This window comes from Cygnus olor, chromosome 7 (genome assembly GCF_009769625.2).
Source record: "Cygnus olor isolate bCygOlo1 chromosome 7, bCygOlo1.pri.v2, whole genome shotgun sequence".
In the NCBI taxonomy this organism is placed as follows: Eukaryota; Metazoa; Chordata; class Aves; order Anseriformes; family Anatidae; genus Cygnus; species Cygnus olor.
In genome coordinates this window covers 13,385,812-13,402,099 of record NC_049175.1, presented here as the reverse complement: position 1 = coordinate 13,402,099, position 16,288 = coordinate 13,385,812, and the positions used below count along the sequence as shown (strand labels likewise).

The window sequence follows — 16,288 nt, the reverse complement described above, 5'->3', positions numbered from 1 at the left end:
CCAAAGGTCTGTTTTTAAGTACATCTACTGCAAGAGGTTGTTTTTTTTTTTTTTTTACTAGAAAGGGAAACCTGGCCTTGCTCCTGAGAACAGCTTTTATACCAGTAGTAATGAGCTCTGTTGGGTGGTTGCTATTGCTGTTTTCTTCTGCCCATTCACATTTCTTTGCCACTTCTGGGGAAGCATAAAGCTCAGAGCAGCCTTTCTAGAGGAGCCTCACCTTGGATTGAGTGTTGTGGAAATATTCCCTCTGCCTGTACTGATTATTCGCTGGTTTATTGTGCTGTATTTCTTTCAACATCCCTGTGGTTGCTTTTTGATTGCGGCTGCAGGAGGCTGGAACTGGCCTGTTGCAGCCTTATCCTGTGAGCCTGCAGCTGCAGAATGAGCATGAAATACTGGTTTCCACGGCCACTTTGGGTGCGGAGTGGGTGGGCAGCTGCGCTTTTCTAGCTGCTTTGGAATTACTCTTTACTATTAAACTCAAACTAGTTCTGCAAAGCAAGTTTTTTACGACTACATGCTGGCCTGCTTTGCGTAAAGCAATCATAGGGCATATATATACCTGAACTTGGTGGACAAAAGAAGGGCAGATAATTGTGGTCTTTTTAAAATAGCTAAACCATTAGCAATATTGCTTGTTGTAAAGACAAGGTTATGTTATATAACCATTCCAGAGGCCAGAATGCTCTAGAAAAACAAATGATTTCAGCCCCTCCGCCCCCCCCAGCATAGCTTCCCTGCTTGTGTGTACTCACAGCAGGAAAAAGTACTGCAGATCTGCAGATAGTCTGTTTATATACTGTGCACAGTGAGTTCCCAAACCTGGACCTCTTCACTGATAATCCAAGGCTTCACCTGCAGGACTAACTTTCTGTCTCTGTTTTCTGAAGGTGTACGAAGAGTTTGCCTGGAGTAATCCTCTCCATCCGGATATATTCCCTGGTCTGAGGAAGATGGAAGCAGAAGTAGTGAGGATTGCCTGTACTCTCTTCCACGGGGGCCCCAACTCTTGTGGTGCTGTAAGTAGCTTGTGCTCAAGTGCCCCGTGAGCATTTGGATACTTCTGACTCGAAGTGGAAATGCACTTTCTGCTATCCATCCAGCTCTGAGACTGAGGTCTTTCTGGTATACAGTTCTGGTAGGTGCCATGCCAGCATAGCTGTCCAGGAGATGGTTGGTAATTGCTCTTCTCGGGGAAGCTTTATGAGAGATGATTTAACTCCAAGTAGTTCTTAAATGATGATTTATTTCACCTGTTTTTTCACACCCTTAAATGAGACAGGCTTGCTGGCGGTAGGAAAAGAGACCCAGTGTAATGTACCATAGAAGCCTGCCTGCTTGTCAGTGGGGGATGCCAAACAGAGCAGCGTCACTTCGAGTAGCTCCCCTCAGGTTTAATCTGTGAGCCTGCCAGAATGCTGAGACTGAGGACAAGGCTGGCTGGCTGGTCACCAACAAGCAGCTTGAAGCATTCGTGGTCAAGCGGGCATGGCACTTACTGTCACCTCTCCAGCTGGAAAGCTCTCTTTCCAGCCTTGTGTGGCCTACCAGGGTGGAAACCAATTTTAAAGCCTCCACAGAATTCAAAGTCAGAGTCCAAATGTGTGCCCTTACACTGATGTTTTCAAATTTCATCAAAGAACAAAAGCTGTCAAGTTGTACAGTGAGCTATTACTGTATAAATAAGCCATGGCTTCTTGCACTCCTTTCTCTTGGTTTGCCTCTTTGGTAGGAATTCTGCGTTCCTCAGGCAGGCCGCATTCTCTGCCTGTCTGTGGTGCCACAGGACAGCGAGGTCTTATCTCCTAGCATGGTGTTTGTATGCAACTGTGACACAAAGACTGCTTAATAACTTGCAAAGTAATAGTTCCACTTGTGAGGAGAATCCAGATGAGACTTTTCAGAGGCTGAGTGTGACATGATTGCATCTGTAAACATGCCAGGGAGGTGGAAGGCCTGCAAAGGCTTAAGATTGATGTGGGAAGGCAGTGTTAACATGGGTTTATGGGGTGAACTGGCACTGAATAGGCTTAATCTGCCCGTTGGGAGCTTGGTTGTGTGAGGAGGTAGGTAGAATAGCCTTACGGTAGGACTAGTTGCGACCAAACTCCATCTGGACTGAAGATGGAACTTGATTGTGCAGTAATGTAAGATGTGATTGCCTTCGACAGCAGGAGGTTGCACCTGGTGACCTGAGCCGTCTCCTTGGGTTCAGGGTTCCTAAACCCTCCTCTGTGCTGGGAGGGACTGTATTCCTGGTGCCACCCTTGAGCCTGGAGAAGCAGCGTGTCCCCTGGCATCTAAAAATAATCTGACCTCTTCTTGCTGACTTGCTGTGCTGAGACTGTCTGTGGAGGGGGCAGGAGGCTGTTAAAACTTGTCTTTATCAATACCTGAGAAGCTGATTGATGCAAGTCAAATAGATAGCTCTGTGACACTTATCATGTGGCTGGAGAACTTTGCTTGCGGAAGTCGGCAGTGCGAGTTCAGCTTTCGTTATGTAGGGTGCGTGTTGTAAAAGTGTCAACCTTGGCCCCCTGGGTGCTTCCACTGAAGCCTGGAAGTAGAACTGTGTGGGAGGAGAAATTCAGAACAGTAAAAAGAAAAAAAATAAAGCCCCCAAACAATCAGACAGTGATCACAGCCAATGTGAGACCTGCAGACTCTCTGGGGAATCCCACTTTTCCCTCTGCTGCTTCCTCTTCCCCTCCCTTCAGAGGATCATGCTGCAGAGCCGCAGCTGAGTCAAGCAGAAGCAGTGAATGGGGAAGCGTGCAACCTGCCATGAAGTTAGCCTCTAGCTGGTTGAGCAGGCAAATTTGTAGGGTCAGAGGGAGGGCTGAAAAGGTGATTGGGTGGAAGCAGAGGATTAATTGCACCCCTGTAATTATCTTGTCCAAATGAGTCTCTCCAGTGGACTTTTTACCTTCCTCCTGCGTTGCCCTTCCTGTCTGAGCGTCCAGAGGAGCTGGCAGTTGTTGGAGAGATGTGGGAGGAGATAACAGCTCACTTGCTCTTTAAGCACTTGGGCTCAAAGACTTCTTTTATTTTCTTCTCCCCGAAACAGAGTTAGCATTTCAGAATGATTTCTGGAGGTTTGCACGGTAACAAAGCCATTTAAAAAGAGCGTTTTCTCCAAACTGCAGCTATTCTTTGTCTCTGAAAGGCCTTGCTGTAATTGGTAGCTCGGACTGCCACAGTTATGCTTTGGTACCCAGCGAGGCTGTGAAATACAGATGGCCAAACCAGGGCGGGTGTAGTGCTGCGAGTTACTTTTATCTCCAAATTGATCTGTTCAGCAGGTGCTGCTGGCTTTTTCTAGTGAGAAGGCTCCTGCTTCACTTAATTCAACTTTTGCAGTGCTGTAAACTAAAACAAATGGTTTTTTTCCTGAATTCCACCGCCGCTCTCTGTGAGAACCAATGGATGTGTGTCTATTGCCAGGTCCCTGTCCGCTGGATTTACTAGCCTGATGGAAGCAGCGGGGGCCGCCAGCCCAATTTTGTTGGTGCCTGCCTCCTGAAGGTAGATGGAGCTTGGTGGTGTGTCTGAAGAGCTCGCTTTGTGGGGTGGGAGAAGGAAAAGGTTGTGCTTCTCAGGCAAATTCACTTCCTTAGTGCTCTGGTTTCCGTGGTAAGGAGCAAATCAGTGCTTTTTGGGGCTGATATTCAGGTGCTCAGTCTGGGAAAAGCTGCTCAAAGCCACACTTTTGCCCTATTTCCAGGGCTTTCAGCAGCCTGGGCATCTCTGCACAGTCATGTGGACATCTTCCCAAGCAGCGTCTCTGGAGAGCAGTCTGCTGCTGCTTCTTTGAAGGTTTTCGGTGTGTTTTGTGAATGTTAAAATACAGGGTGTCATTTCAGATTTCTGAATGCTAAATTAGGCAAGTAGCTTGCATTATTTACAGGAGGTGCCTTTATGCGAGACGTGAGGGCTGTAAGTCTCCGTGGTTCAAACGTGGACATAAAAACGCTAACACTTCCCTCGTGGTGGGGTTGCTCAGGCATACATTTTGCCTTAAGTTTCACCAAGAGGTGTCCCAGGCTTTTAAACAGTGTTTAAAAAGTAATCATTTTCAGCAGTGTATGGATGCTTCCTATTTCTCACTAATTACTACTTCTGTCCTTTCTTCTAATCACGTTACGCAAGAGCAGAGAAAGCATTTGGTGACTTTTTTTTGGCTCCCAGGAGATTCTAAACACATTCCTGCAATGATTTGGAAGGACTAATTAAGCTCAGTACGTAGAGGAGGAATGGGGAGAGTTCGTTGTCTGATGTAGGCAAGTGTTCCTGGTCACAAGGTGCTCTGCTTTGAAGTGCTGGCTCTGAGGATTTCCCCTCTAATTTGAGGGGGAAATTTAAGGTTTTTATGCAAGCCTGCATAGTTTTATTTTTTAGTATTTTTTTTTTTTTAACTTGAAGGGGCAGCTTTGAGTGAAGTGCAGAGGAAAACTGAATGTGGGGTGTATGTGTTTCATGTTGCACCTGCTTTGCAGCTGAGCACAGGAGGGAGTAGCCAAAATCAGAAGATGCAAGCCTAAGCCTCCCGTAGAAGCCTGCTTGTTCTTCCTCCCCAGTTCTGGGGCTTTCAGACTTTGTCATAGAGCTGCCTGCTCCTTTGGTGTAGGAGTTTAACAGTGAAATGTGTGCACTGCATCTTGTGGGGGGCTTAAACTCTGGCTTGTCCTTCTGCAGATCTATCAGTCTTCATCTTTCATAAGCAGGTCACCTTGAGAGATAACTGGGGGCTTTTACAACCAGCACGTTTACAGGGGTTTTATGCAAGTCTGCCACTACGTTATGGACATACAGAAGGTTGTGGTGTTTTCTTGCCCTAATGCTGCCTTAGAAATAAATTGTAGCTCACTTTTATTCATAGCATAGTTCAGCTCAGGGAAACTTGGTCAGCTTTGTCTCCAGGGTCTGGATGGATGTGTTTGCTAATGTGAAATTCCAGCAAAATGGAGAGACCCCAAGCTGAGCAAGGTGGCTGTTGTGTGTCTGACAGCTTGACAGAGACTGCAGGTGGCATGGCAGAAGAAATCCCACAGCAAGGACTGTGCCTCTTATTGCTGTTTCAGTGCTGAGGCTCCAGAGCACTGGGATTTGGAGGGAGTGAGTAATAGGAGGGATATACCAAGTTGAGAGAGCAGGAGGGTTATGTGCTCTCTCCTTTTCCTTCCCGTTTGGAAAAAAATAAATCAAGAACAAAAGTGTGTTTATTTGCCTTTTTCCCCACGCTTCGCCTGGCTTTAGAAGATAGCGCAGGGCTGGAAAGCTGCTTAAAACAATGCCTGTTTCCAGCCCTTTTCCCCGTGGCATCGCTCGTGCCTGTGCACTTTCATTTAGGGGAGGGAGGAGATGATGTGAGTGCCATTGGCCGGAGCTGAATCACTGCGTGCTGGCCAGCTGCCGGCGTGCCGCAGGCGGTGGGAAGTTGTCCTGTGACCGTGATTCAGGCTCTGGCTGGGGCAGGACGAGCTCACAGCGAAGCTGATGGAGCCTCTGAGCAAGGAGCAGACTCCCTCTGCAGGTGTAAGCCTCCTGGACCAAGCTGCATCCCGCTGCTCTGTCGCATCTCCGTGGTGCGGACTCGTCTCGGGATGATTTAGGAAGCTTGCCTGGCTGAAAGTCAGCTCTTCGAGTGGATTTTCAGCTGGAGCTGCTGGCTGAGCAAGCTTTCTGCGTGGTCATGTACGTGCCTGGGAAGAGGGTCCGTCCTGGAGCCGATCAGCTGGTGAAAAGTGATTATGACTTCCCCAAACCTGCATGGCTCAATGTTTGCGTGCAGGTGATAAGCCAGGCATTGGAGGCAGGTGCAGGCTGTATAAGGGTGAGGCAGTGGTGCTTTGGTGGAGAGACTGAAACACACAAATAAGGCTGTTACAGAGGCTGCTTTCTGAAGAGCGGATTAGGATAGGGTACAGGTAGGAGCTGCTTGCTCAACACGGAGCAGGCCTGGTCCCATAAAGTGTCTGGTGCTCAGTAACGCCAGCCCTGAGATCCCCAGATCGTGGCCAGCAATGTTTTCACAATCGCTGCAATATTGTAAGCGATGTTGACGTTACAAGCACGCAGCGATTCTGCTCCTCTTCTCCCACCCCGCAGCGGCAAGGGAATCCGCATTATGCCGGCTGTGATTTTCCAAAGATAGCTGACAGCTCTACAGATCTCTTTATAAGAAGGGTTGAGAAGTGAATGACACAGCCCGTAAACCGCTGAAGACGTTGTGCTGCCATCTATTTACTTCACAATTAATGCAATGATTTCTTTATCCAGCGTGAGGCTCTTGTAGGGCTTTTCTGCAGCAGCTGCTGCTTTACAAAGTGGAGAGGAAAATAAAAAAGCAGAAACTGTCTGTGGTGTGACAGTCACTTCCGCGCTGCCTGTGGTGGCAGCTGATGCTAGCTTGGATCACATTGGGAAGAGATGTGGCAGGCTGCTTTTTGTGCCTGTGAACTTTGTTCCTTATCACTGTGCTTAATGTTTAGTCACTGTCACGCTGTCATGCGTCTTCCTTGTGTTTTGGGGTTTTGCGGCAATGTCAGCGGGGAAAAAACCAGAAGAAAATGCAGACTAGCAGACGGCATAAGGCATACTAATGTGGCTGCATCCTTTTTATGGTCACTTGGGGTGGCGTATTAAAAGCAAGTGGCAGTTTGTTCATGGGGATCGAAAATCAGTCCTCTGTAAGCGTTGTATGTAGCTCCTGATTCCTTTCTTTCACCTGAACCATGAGCACCTGTTGTAGGTACTGGCTGTGCCCAAGTTACGGCTCACCCCGTGCAGCAGTAACAGATGGAAGCGTTAATGCCTGCAGGCTGCTTGAAAAGCCAACCTCGTGTTTTACGAGATTAAAATTTTACCTTGGCTTGTGCCCACACTTTTCTGTCCCTTGCACACCAGGACTCATAAAGGCTTGCTGAAGATAGTCCTCCAGTTTGAGGAATTTCTTATAATAAAGTGTTTCATTTATTTGCCAAAAGCTCTTGAATGTGCAGTAGTGAACCTGATCAAAGGGCTGGTGTGTGTACCTTCCTCTTTCCAGCCCCACGATGCAAAAACCCCTTGCTCACCTTTGGTCGGGGGAAGGGGGCTGGGACAGCACAGATACCAAGGAAGGAGCTGGGGAGTGTAATGCAGAAGTTGCTTCTTGGGGCCTGGAGGGCTTAAGAGCTCCAGCCTGGTACTGACCAGACCTTGCCTAGCTTCTGCAGAGAAGGGGCATGAGGGCTGTGCACTCTGCTGTGCCCCAGGTTCTGGGAAGGTTTCTTAGCCCAGGAGCAGTGCCAAGCCTGCGCTGGCTCCGTGCCTCAGCGTGGCACTGCTCCAGACCTAATAAACCCTGCTGCACTTCAGTTAGCTTAAGACAGAATCAACGTTGTTGTTTCTCGATACGTGGCATCATTAATCTGTAATCCAGATAAACAGTCCCCGGGTAATCAGGGGCTAAGCAGGCAGTTGGAGTTTTGTGAGGTGTGGTCACCTCCACCAGCTGGCGACGGTGCGGTATTGTCCCGTCTTGTCAGGCATCTGTGTGTATTTTTTTCCATGTTTTCACTCCTTTAAAAAGCAGAGTCAACACTTAAATCTGTGCTTTCCACCTGAATGTCAGAAAGCTGCCTTCAGCTGTTCAGTGGCTTCTGCTGCCCTTGAAAACCTGAATTGTCCTCTGCAGCATTTCTGTACAGAGATGCTATGGCTGCATCGCTTTTGTTGTTTTACTCTCCTGCAACATCCACGTCAGTGGCTGTTTTTCTCTGTTTCCTTTCATGGCAGATGACGTCTGGGGGGACTGAGAGCATTCTGATGGCTTGCAAGGCATACCGGGACCTGGCTTACGAGAGAGGCATCAAACATCCAGAAATGTAAGCAATACCTTTGTGGCTCGGTTTTTGCTTGTGTGACTGGCTGTTCCTCTGCGCTGAGGTGGCTCTAGGCCCCCCGTAATCCTTCACTTCATAGCCTGTTACCACCACCTCCTTGTCCATCTTTGTCTGGAGGCCTTGAATGCAGGAGAAAAACCCAGGTGAATGAAATGGTGCAGAAGCACAGGAACTGTTAAGCAACCTAGGATCCCAGGTGTGGATGTGGGCTCTGGAGCTGGTGTAGCTGTGCCATGCATGTGTATTTCTGCGATACCTGCATGCAGCTCCAGACAGAGCCTGCTCATCTCTGCTTTGGGCCCCTCTTGTGCAAAGATTGCAAGGCACTTTGATGTATTTAAGGGTTTTGATTTTATTTGGATCAAAGAGGGTTTAGCCTGAAAATCCTGGGACTGAAGTCGGGGCTGATTGGAGCTGAAATGAGAAACTGTGCTAATCATTATGCTGCTAATAGAGGATTTGCTCTCTCTAATGTGCTGCTTTTTTCTAGACAGTGCGTCAAAAATATTTCTCTGGTTAATTGCATAAGAGAGGAAGACACAAAGAGAGATGAAACGCTGGTGTTCATCTTCTGCTGAATTCCTGTGGCTCTTTTCTTCCCTTTCTAACATTTTTGCATGGTATTAAAGGCCTCAGTGAAGATATGATGCCTCAGAAAACAAGGTTGACTGAGGCAGTTTGGTCACTGCTATTGGAGATGGGAGTCATCAGATGTTATTTTCATTTGGTTAAAGCTTAGATGCTGCCTGGGCTGAAGTCTGCAATCTGTTACTTTTCTAGGTTGGTCCCAGTGAGTGCTCACGCAGCATTTGACAAGGCAGCCCACTACTTTGGACTGAAGATGATTCACATCCCCTTGACCAAGGCTATGGAAGTGGATGTTCAGGTACCACTGTAGGCAGCATGGCACTCTTTCTGTGGGAAATGAGCGTTGTTAGGAAATCACGAGGAATCTACCTACCCAGAGAGATGAACCATAAGGGAAGAACAGTGGGATTAAATGCATGTCATTGCATACAAAATTTTGTTTGAAATGAGTGGATGGGATGTAACCCATCCCTTTGTCCTATGTCATTAATTTAGAATCAATTATGTGTATCCGAAATAGCCACAGGTTTCAGATGAGGATGAACAAACAAATGTTGTAGTATTTCCAAGTGGGTGAGTTAAGTGATTCAGCTGATGTCTGCTCATGCTTTGTAGCTCAGTGCTTTGCTTTCTGTAGGCTTTTGTGTGTTAGCTTTTAAGACCAGATGCTGCATGTTTTATTTTTCTTTTTTTGGCAGGGTGACACTTGGTAAATGGCATGTGAGCATCTTCTCTCTTTAAATCTTCAGGCAATGAGGAGAGCTATTTCGAAGAACACAGCCATGCTGGTCTGCTCTGCTCCCCAGTTCCCGCATGGGATTATGGACCCGATTGAGGAGGTGGCAGAGGTAGGAGGTCCCTGGGTGCTGCGGCAATAAAACTGGTGCATCCTTCTGCACAAGAAGTGAGCAGGGGGGTCCAGGATCTCAACCAGTGAATCTGGTGGGAGCAGCAGACTGGTTGGGATGGTACTACTGCCATTAAATCGGTTGTTAGTCAGCGGCAGGGTATGTAGGGCACAATTTGAGGAGGAATGTAAGACTATCTCATTTTGAGGAGGAATGTAAGACTATCTCATTTTGCACTTATTCAGAAACTGCTGTGGGAGGGTGGGCTTTAAATACCAGATATTGCCCCTGGGCATTGTCATAAAGCTGTTTGCGTGGGGCTGGATTGCAGACTTGAGCTGCTGCATGCAGTGTGCCATAGCAAGGCAAAGTGACGGGCCTTTAGCTCCTGCTTTGTCTCTGATCTCCCGAATCTGTGCCATAAACTTCTGCTGTAACTGAAGGAATGTACTGCGTATGCGACTTAGACCTCTGCTGCACCCTCTGCGAGACAAGCCAAAGGGGCTTGTCCTTTGATATCTGAGAGGAAATAACAGCAAAGTAGGCCACCTTGTAAAAACACTTTAATTTAGGGCCTACTGGTTGTAGCAAGCTTGGTGCAGAAGCCGGAGGAATGCAGTGTGGCGGGGGGAGGAGGAATCAAAGGGCTGGGATCTCAGTTTTCAAACACGCCTTTTGTTTTTCTTCCCATGCTCCAGTTATTTATTTTGTATGTGACCAGCAAGGGGCTCTGACCCTTTTCATTTGGATCACATCATTACACTTTTTTGTGGATACTGCTTTCGGACCAAGTTGTCACATTTCTTTGTCAAATAGAGCAAACGACCAAAATATGATGTTTTTTCTCTTGCTGGCCATCTGTATGTATGTGCAAAGTGTGAGAAGGCATCTTACAAGTAGCCAGCCCTTCCAAAAGGGTCCAGAAAATGTTCAAATGTGAAACGTGGAGTATATTTAGTGGCTGGAGTTTGGGTACCCCACCTACCTCATTTTTGTCCCTGGTTGCGTGTTACTCACCAGAGCCTCTTGTTTGCGCACAGCTTGCAGTGAAATACAAAATCCCCTTCCACGTTGATGCCTGCCTGGGTGGTTTTCTCATTGTTTTCATGGAGAAGGCCGGCTTCCCTCTAAAGCGTCTGTTCGACTTCCGTGTAAAAGGCGTGACCAGCATTTCTGCTGATACCCACAAGGTAAGAGGGGGGCAGAGGGGTCTTCCACGCTTTTATTTGGGGGGAACAACTGATGCCATCCCTGGTGCCAAAGGGCAGGGGTAAAGGCTGCCCTGTTGAGATGCTTTGTGCAGTGCACCAAAGTATGGGCAAGTGGGATCTTGGTGGTCATATACAAGAGGTGCTGCTGAGCCCTCCTGACTCTTTTTAATGCTTTGTTACCCCTTGCAGTATGGCTACGCTCCCAAGGGTTCCTCCGTGGTGCTGTACAGTGACAAGAAGTACAGGAGCTACCAGTTCTTTGTGGCACCTGACTGGCAGGGGGGCATCTACGCCTCCCCCTCCGTGGCAGGCTCCAGGCCTGGTGGGATCATAGCCGCCTGCTGGGCGACCCTGATGCACGTGGGGGAGCTGGGCTACGTTGAGGCCACGAAGAGGATCATTAAAACAGCTCGGTTCCTTGAATCAGAGTACGTGCGTGCCTTAGCTTCTTGCTTGTACTCTTTAAACCTGTTCTGGACTGCCTCTCCCAAACTGTTTTTCTCTTGCAACTTTTTTTTTTCCCCTAGAGAAGCTATTGCATGTTACCTGCGAGATGGGGATCCATTGGGCATTTAGAGGAGAAGATGCTTTGCTTATATCTGGGTTCTTTGCCCTGTGCCAGGTTGTTGAGGGGCCCAGAGAGGAGGGGTGCTGGCATCTCTATGTAGCTGCCTTTGAGGCAGAAGAAACTCTTGAAGCAGTCATGGCTGAGGGGAAGTCACTCGATGATGAAAGGAGGGTTATAATTTCTCTCGTTGGGATACCTGCATTGCTGTGTGAGCTGATGGTCTCTGCTGTGCTGTCCTCCCTTGCCTCTCTCCTCACTCCTTCTCCATCCCTAAGCATACTTTAGGGCTTAAATCACCCAAGTCCTCTGCTAAGTCCCAGTGGCCTGTGCTGGTTGCATGATTTTTCGTGGGAATGTGCTCTAATCTTTTCCCCTCTCTTCCTTTGAGGCCCCAGAGAGATGGACAGAATGTCTGACCCCTTTTTGCCTTTTAATTGTAACCATCCTCAGTCACTTTTTTCTTCTTAATGTTCCTTCAAGGTTGAGAAAAATTGACAGCATCTTCATTTTTGGGAAACCTGAGGTGTCAGTCCTCTCCATCGGTTCAGACACTTTCGACATTTATCGATTATCTAATCTGTTAGCTGCAAAAGGATGGAACTTAAACGTCCTACAGTTCCCACCAAGGTGAGTTTGTGGTCCCAGTGGGAGCCATCATTCATTGTGGAGCAGAGGAGCAACGTGCATAGCCAGGGCATGCAAGATAGCTGTCGTTAGGCCACCTAGCTCTCTTAATTTGCTGAGCGTTGCCCGTTATCTAATAAATTGTATGTAGACTTTTCCTCTGCGGAGAGGCAATTACGTTTGTAATTGCTGATATATAGCAGCAGTAGTTATTTTAATGAGCTTGGCAGAGGGCATATCTAAGGCTCTCTTTGTGTTTAGCTCTGTTTAATACAAGCAGAAATATATAAATAGCTGAGATTTTGTCTCATGTCAGCAAGTGAGGGTTTGTAGGTGTTTATTTTTTGTTTAAGTATCTTCTTCATCTTCAGTGCGCAGGAAGATAATTGAGAGAACAGCGACAGGCTGATCATTTTCAGTGATCTTTCCACCCTGATGTAAAAGGAATGCTTGTCAAAAACTTCTCTTGAGTGGGTAGAAGTTGCCTTTCTGTGGGTGAAAGGGGGCAAATGTTCTAAGACAAATGTTCTAAGATAGAGCTGCACTGAAAAAGTTTTAAAATTGCAGCTAGCTTGAAGAGGAGTTTAGAGAGCCTGAAGTTAATAGCTCAGAGGTGTGAGCAGCCCTGTTACTTCTGGTGAGTGCCAACTTCCACGCTGGGAGTGGCTGACAGGTTACCTAGACCTTTAACAACATATGCTGATGTCAGGAAGGGAAGGGGGAGTTGGCATTTTGCAACAGAAGAGCTCAACTTCCCGCAGCTTGGTTCCAGCAAGTATTTTTCAGGGATTACCTTTAATTGGAAGGGAGCGGATAATCTTCTCCCTTAATCCCACTAGCACCTTATTTTAAAGAGGTAGGCACTGGCCAGGGAAGAACTAAATTGCTGTATGTACACGAGGTGGCTAATATCTCCCTTCTCCCCTCTCCTCTGCCTGCCAGCATTCATCTCTGCATTACGCAGTTACACACGAAATCAGGCGTGGCTGAGCAGTTCCTGAAAGATGTCAAAGACAGCATTGAGGACATCATGAAAGACCTCAACGCCAAGACCACAGGCATGGTAAGGAGCCAGGATATAGCAAGGGTGTGTTGGGTGAGCATATTTCCTGGGTGGCATTAATGATCCCACGTAACGACCTCTTCTTCTCCGCTTAGGGAGCCATCTACGGAATGGCCCAGTCCATCCCCGACAGGAGCCTGGTAGCGGAGATTTCTCTGGCCTACCTGGATGGCCTGTACAGCACCGAAGTTCCTGGTGGTGAAAAGCACATGAATGGCTCTCCTGGCCACCACTGACTGTAGCGCAACTATCGGTGCCTTGCCAGCTAGCACTGGGGTGGTTTTAATGAAAGGTTTCCTAGGGAAAGAGATTGCAGTATAAGCCGTTGTTCCTACAAGTACAGGTCTGATGGCAGCTTGATCTCAAAAACTTTATTCCCCATCACTGTCTGCTCTGACATCTGCATTATTTTCACACTCAACTTTGGTTTTAGGGCTTTCCTTCCCTTCTCCCTGCCTACTTTCATCATGAATTGAGCGTCCATTCCAAAACTCCAGACTCCTCAGGTATTCTGTATATCACTTCATTCCTTGCTGTTTCTTCTCCTCAGACGGTACATTCAGCCGGTGTCCAGCCAAGCATTAGATTTAAGTTTCCATGTTGTGTTCCAAGGCTTCAATCTCCCCAGAAGTTGAAGGTAGAAAATAAATTGAAAAATTTTTTTTTTTGAGTATTCCTCCAAGCTACTGCATTTAACAAACCATGCTGGGAGCCTTATATTTACGTAACGCAGAGTTGATAGATTGGCAAAGGAAAGATGATCATGTAACTTTTTAAACCCCCCTCTGGAGATCTCAGACTGCAATCAATATTTATTGAGGGTGTCGGGGGGAAACAGCACACAATCCTTTTCTGGAACCTCTCTGTTTGAATAACAGCAGAAATAGACAGCAAGTGGGTGGTGTACGGAGAGGAACTGGATGGTACTGAAAATCCTAGGTACTTAGTATCTGTTTTGCTTCCCTGCCTCTTCTAGAAGACATGCATTGACCACCTAGAGTGCTGTCGCACCTTGAACAGTTCTGGAGAGATGTGCAAAACAGGGATTTCACTGTTCATAACTTGAAGGTTTTGCACTATCTCACAATGCTGTAGTCGAGTCAGTGAAGCCCTAGCGTGTATCATGGCTAGGGACTTAATGTGCAAACATATGGCACCAAAGCTGACTTTTTTTTAAAAAAACCATAATCCTTTAGTATAACACGGTGACTTTTGTAATAGAAGTAGTAATCTGTCTGCTCTTTGCACTGATTCTTTTAAGGCACATCCTCAAAAGGGCATTCACCATTGTGCCTTGATGCTTCTCTGGCTTTTTGGGGGATGCCAGGAAGGGTTTGAGGGGTCAGCTGTTGACTGACTGCAACATTAGCTGCAGTTTCCTTATGGTACTATACTGAAAACAAAACCTCAAAGGCAGACTGGCCGCAGGTAGACTGTGCTTGCCCATAAGGCAGAGTAGTTGTGCTATTGAGCCAAGTCCCCTCACAGTATTACAAAGATGCTGGCAGAGCTCTGAAAGGAAGGAGATGGGATGCAGTAAGCTGGAGGTAGTCGAGCCTTGGGCATACAGGCTGTTTTTCTCCGCTGTTTTTGCTGTGAGAGTTTTACCACTGTGGCTTGGGAGGCAGTTGTTGCCTTCAGGATGAGCTAGAACCCCTTGAGTTGTTAAACAGTGGTGGAGTTGCTCCTGCAGGGCTTTCCTGTGTGTTTCGTCTCGGCTTTTGGCATGCTACTGAGAGTTTCCCAGGCAGAGTTCAGCACCTGGAAGAAGACTTTGTGCCATGACTGCAGCATCTCTGCCGAAACGGGCTTGTTAGCCCCAACCTGACCCCCACTGGCTTAACGCAGCTGAAGCACACGCTTGCTCAGTAACTACACAGGCTGAGAAGGCTACTGACCAGCCGCTGCACACCCAAACCTTGGGCCTGGAGAGTGCTGGGAAGAACACTTTGCTTTTTAACAGTTTTATTATCCTCAGTGCTAGGAGACAAAGCATTTTGGCCCTCTCCTGTCACGTTGAACTGATGGCTGCAGTGCATGTCTCTGAGCCCTTTTGAAAACATCGCGTTTGAATTGCCTGATAGTCTCTAGGTGTATTACCAGCCCTGGCAGTCAGCATTTGTATTGGACCTATTTATTCTGTTAATGCCTTGCTAACGTGACCATTGCTGCATCTCTCAGTTTGCTGTACTGTGGGGAGAGTCTGAAGTGTCTGTCTACTGTGACGGTTCTCTTTGAACCAAGGTTTGGAAAACAAAAAAGGAGGCTACTCGTTTTGTTTCTGCTTTAAAAGAAAGGGGGAATGGATTAGGGTGGGGTAAAAACTCCCTCCTCTGCCCTGGTGCCGTCTCCCCTGAGGAAGTGGGTGGATCAGTGCTCCATTTCACATTTTTGAGTGTATTTGAAGATGTCATTTGTAACTCAATGTACTCCATTCTGGACTTCACCTACTAGTAATTTGTGGGTTTAATTGTTCGATGTGTATATGTTCTGTACTGTAAATGTAATCCTGTGGTCAGGAACAGGCCACTGTAATTTACTGTTGTGTAGTCTTTATTCATCCTGGTCACCTAACATGTAATCTGCTTCTCCTTTATCATGCCAAGTGGTTTTAGAGAAAAATGAGATTAACAGGCTATATAATTGTCTCTCTCCCAAAAAGAAAAAAAGGACTGGATTATGATCTGGAGGGATTTTCCCAACTGTTAATTCCTGCGAGATTTCGGACTGGTCAGTTTTTCCAAGCGAGACACTAAATATGTTACTTGTACAAAGCACTCCCAAGGGAGTTGGCTGCTCCTAGGTACTAGACTGAAGAATATCCAGTTGGATGGGCCAAGAAGAGATGTCTGTCTTCATGCCACGGATTTCATCTGCACTTTTCTGGTGACATGGGGGAATGGAAGGGTTGCATACACCACAATAATATCTTGACCAATAAATTCATTGATTTTTTTTTTAATGAACAGATCGGATGAGTTTCCTCTGATGGCAGTATTTGATATTGCTCTGGTTTGCCACTGTAAAACTGTAAGCTGAAATAGCTGAGGAGATGGTGAAAATGGGCCTGGTTTGCATTAAAATGATGCACTGAGCTACCTAGGCTCATTGAACTCTTTATTTTTATGTTTCAATGCTCATTTGAATGGTTGGGGACCTGTTGCTTCTGATCTTTGCTCTTGTGTGCAGCCTAGTCTGTGGCAGGGAGAATGGTTTATGAATTGTATTAATTCTGCCCGAGAGCTGCTCTTTTATTCTGTCAAGATGAAAGTGGTGTCTGTGACTTCCTCTTGCGATGTTCAAGGGTGCCAAAAATTGTATATGTGTAAGAGCTGTGGGTTTTCTCTTAATGCTTTATGGAACTTAGAGGGTTGAAAAAAAAGAATGGAGTTGTGTGTTCTAGTATTTCTTCCAGGCTGTTCTGCTGAGAACAACTACTGTTGGTTTCACAGCAAATCCTTCTTGTTACCAAAAAGAAACAACACAGAAATTCAGGC

General features: G+C 46.9%; 1 protein-coding gene across 3 annotated transcripts in view; it reads left to right on the top strand.

Annotated features, from left to right (window-relative positions):
- SGPL1 (sphingosine-1-phosphate lyase 1) overlaps window positions 1–15,889 on the top strand; it is a 38,279-nt gene extending 22,390 nt beyond the window's left edge. For all 3 annotated transcript variants that reach the window (XM_040564616.1, XM_040564614.1, XM_040564615.1), the window contains exons 6-14: window positions 894–1,022; window positions 7,783–7,871; window positions 8,670–8,775; window positions 9,227–9,325; window positions 10,366–10,515; window positions 10,726–10,964; window positions 11,585–11,731; window positions 12,671–12,791; window positions 12,887–15,889. In XM_040564616.1, coding sequence (XP_040420550.1) covers window positions 894–1,022; window positions 7,783–7,871; window positions 8,670–8,775; window positions 9,227–9,325; window positions 10,366–10,515; window positions 10,726–10,964; window positions 11,585–11,731; window positions 12,671–12,791; window positions 12,887–13,027 — 1,221 coding nt within the window. In that variant the 3' untranslated portion in view covers window positions 13,028–15,889. The remainder of the gene's footprint in view (window positions 1–893; window positions 1,023–7,782; window positions 7,872–8,669; window positions 8,776–9,226; window positions 9,326–10,365; window positions 10,516–10,725; window positions 10,965–11,584; window positions 11,732–12,670; window positions 12,792–12,886) is intronic.
- Window positions 15,890–16,288: the final 399 nt, after the last annotated feature.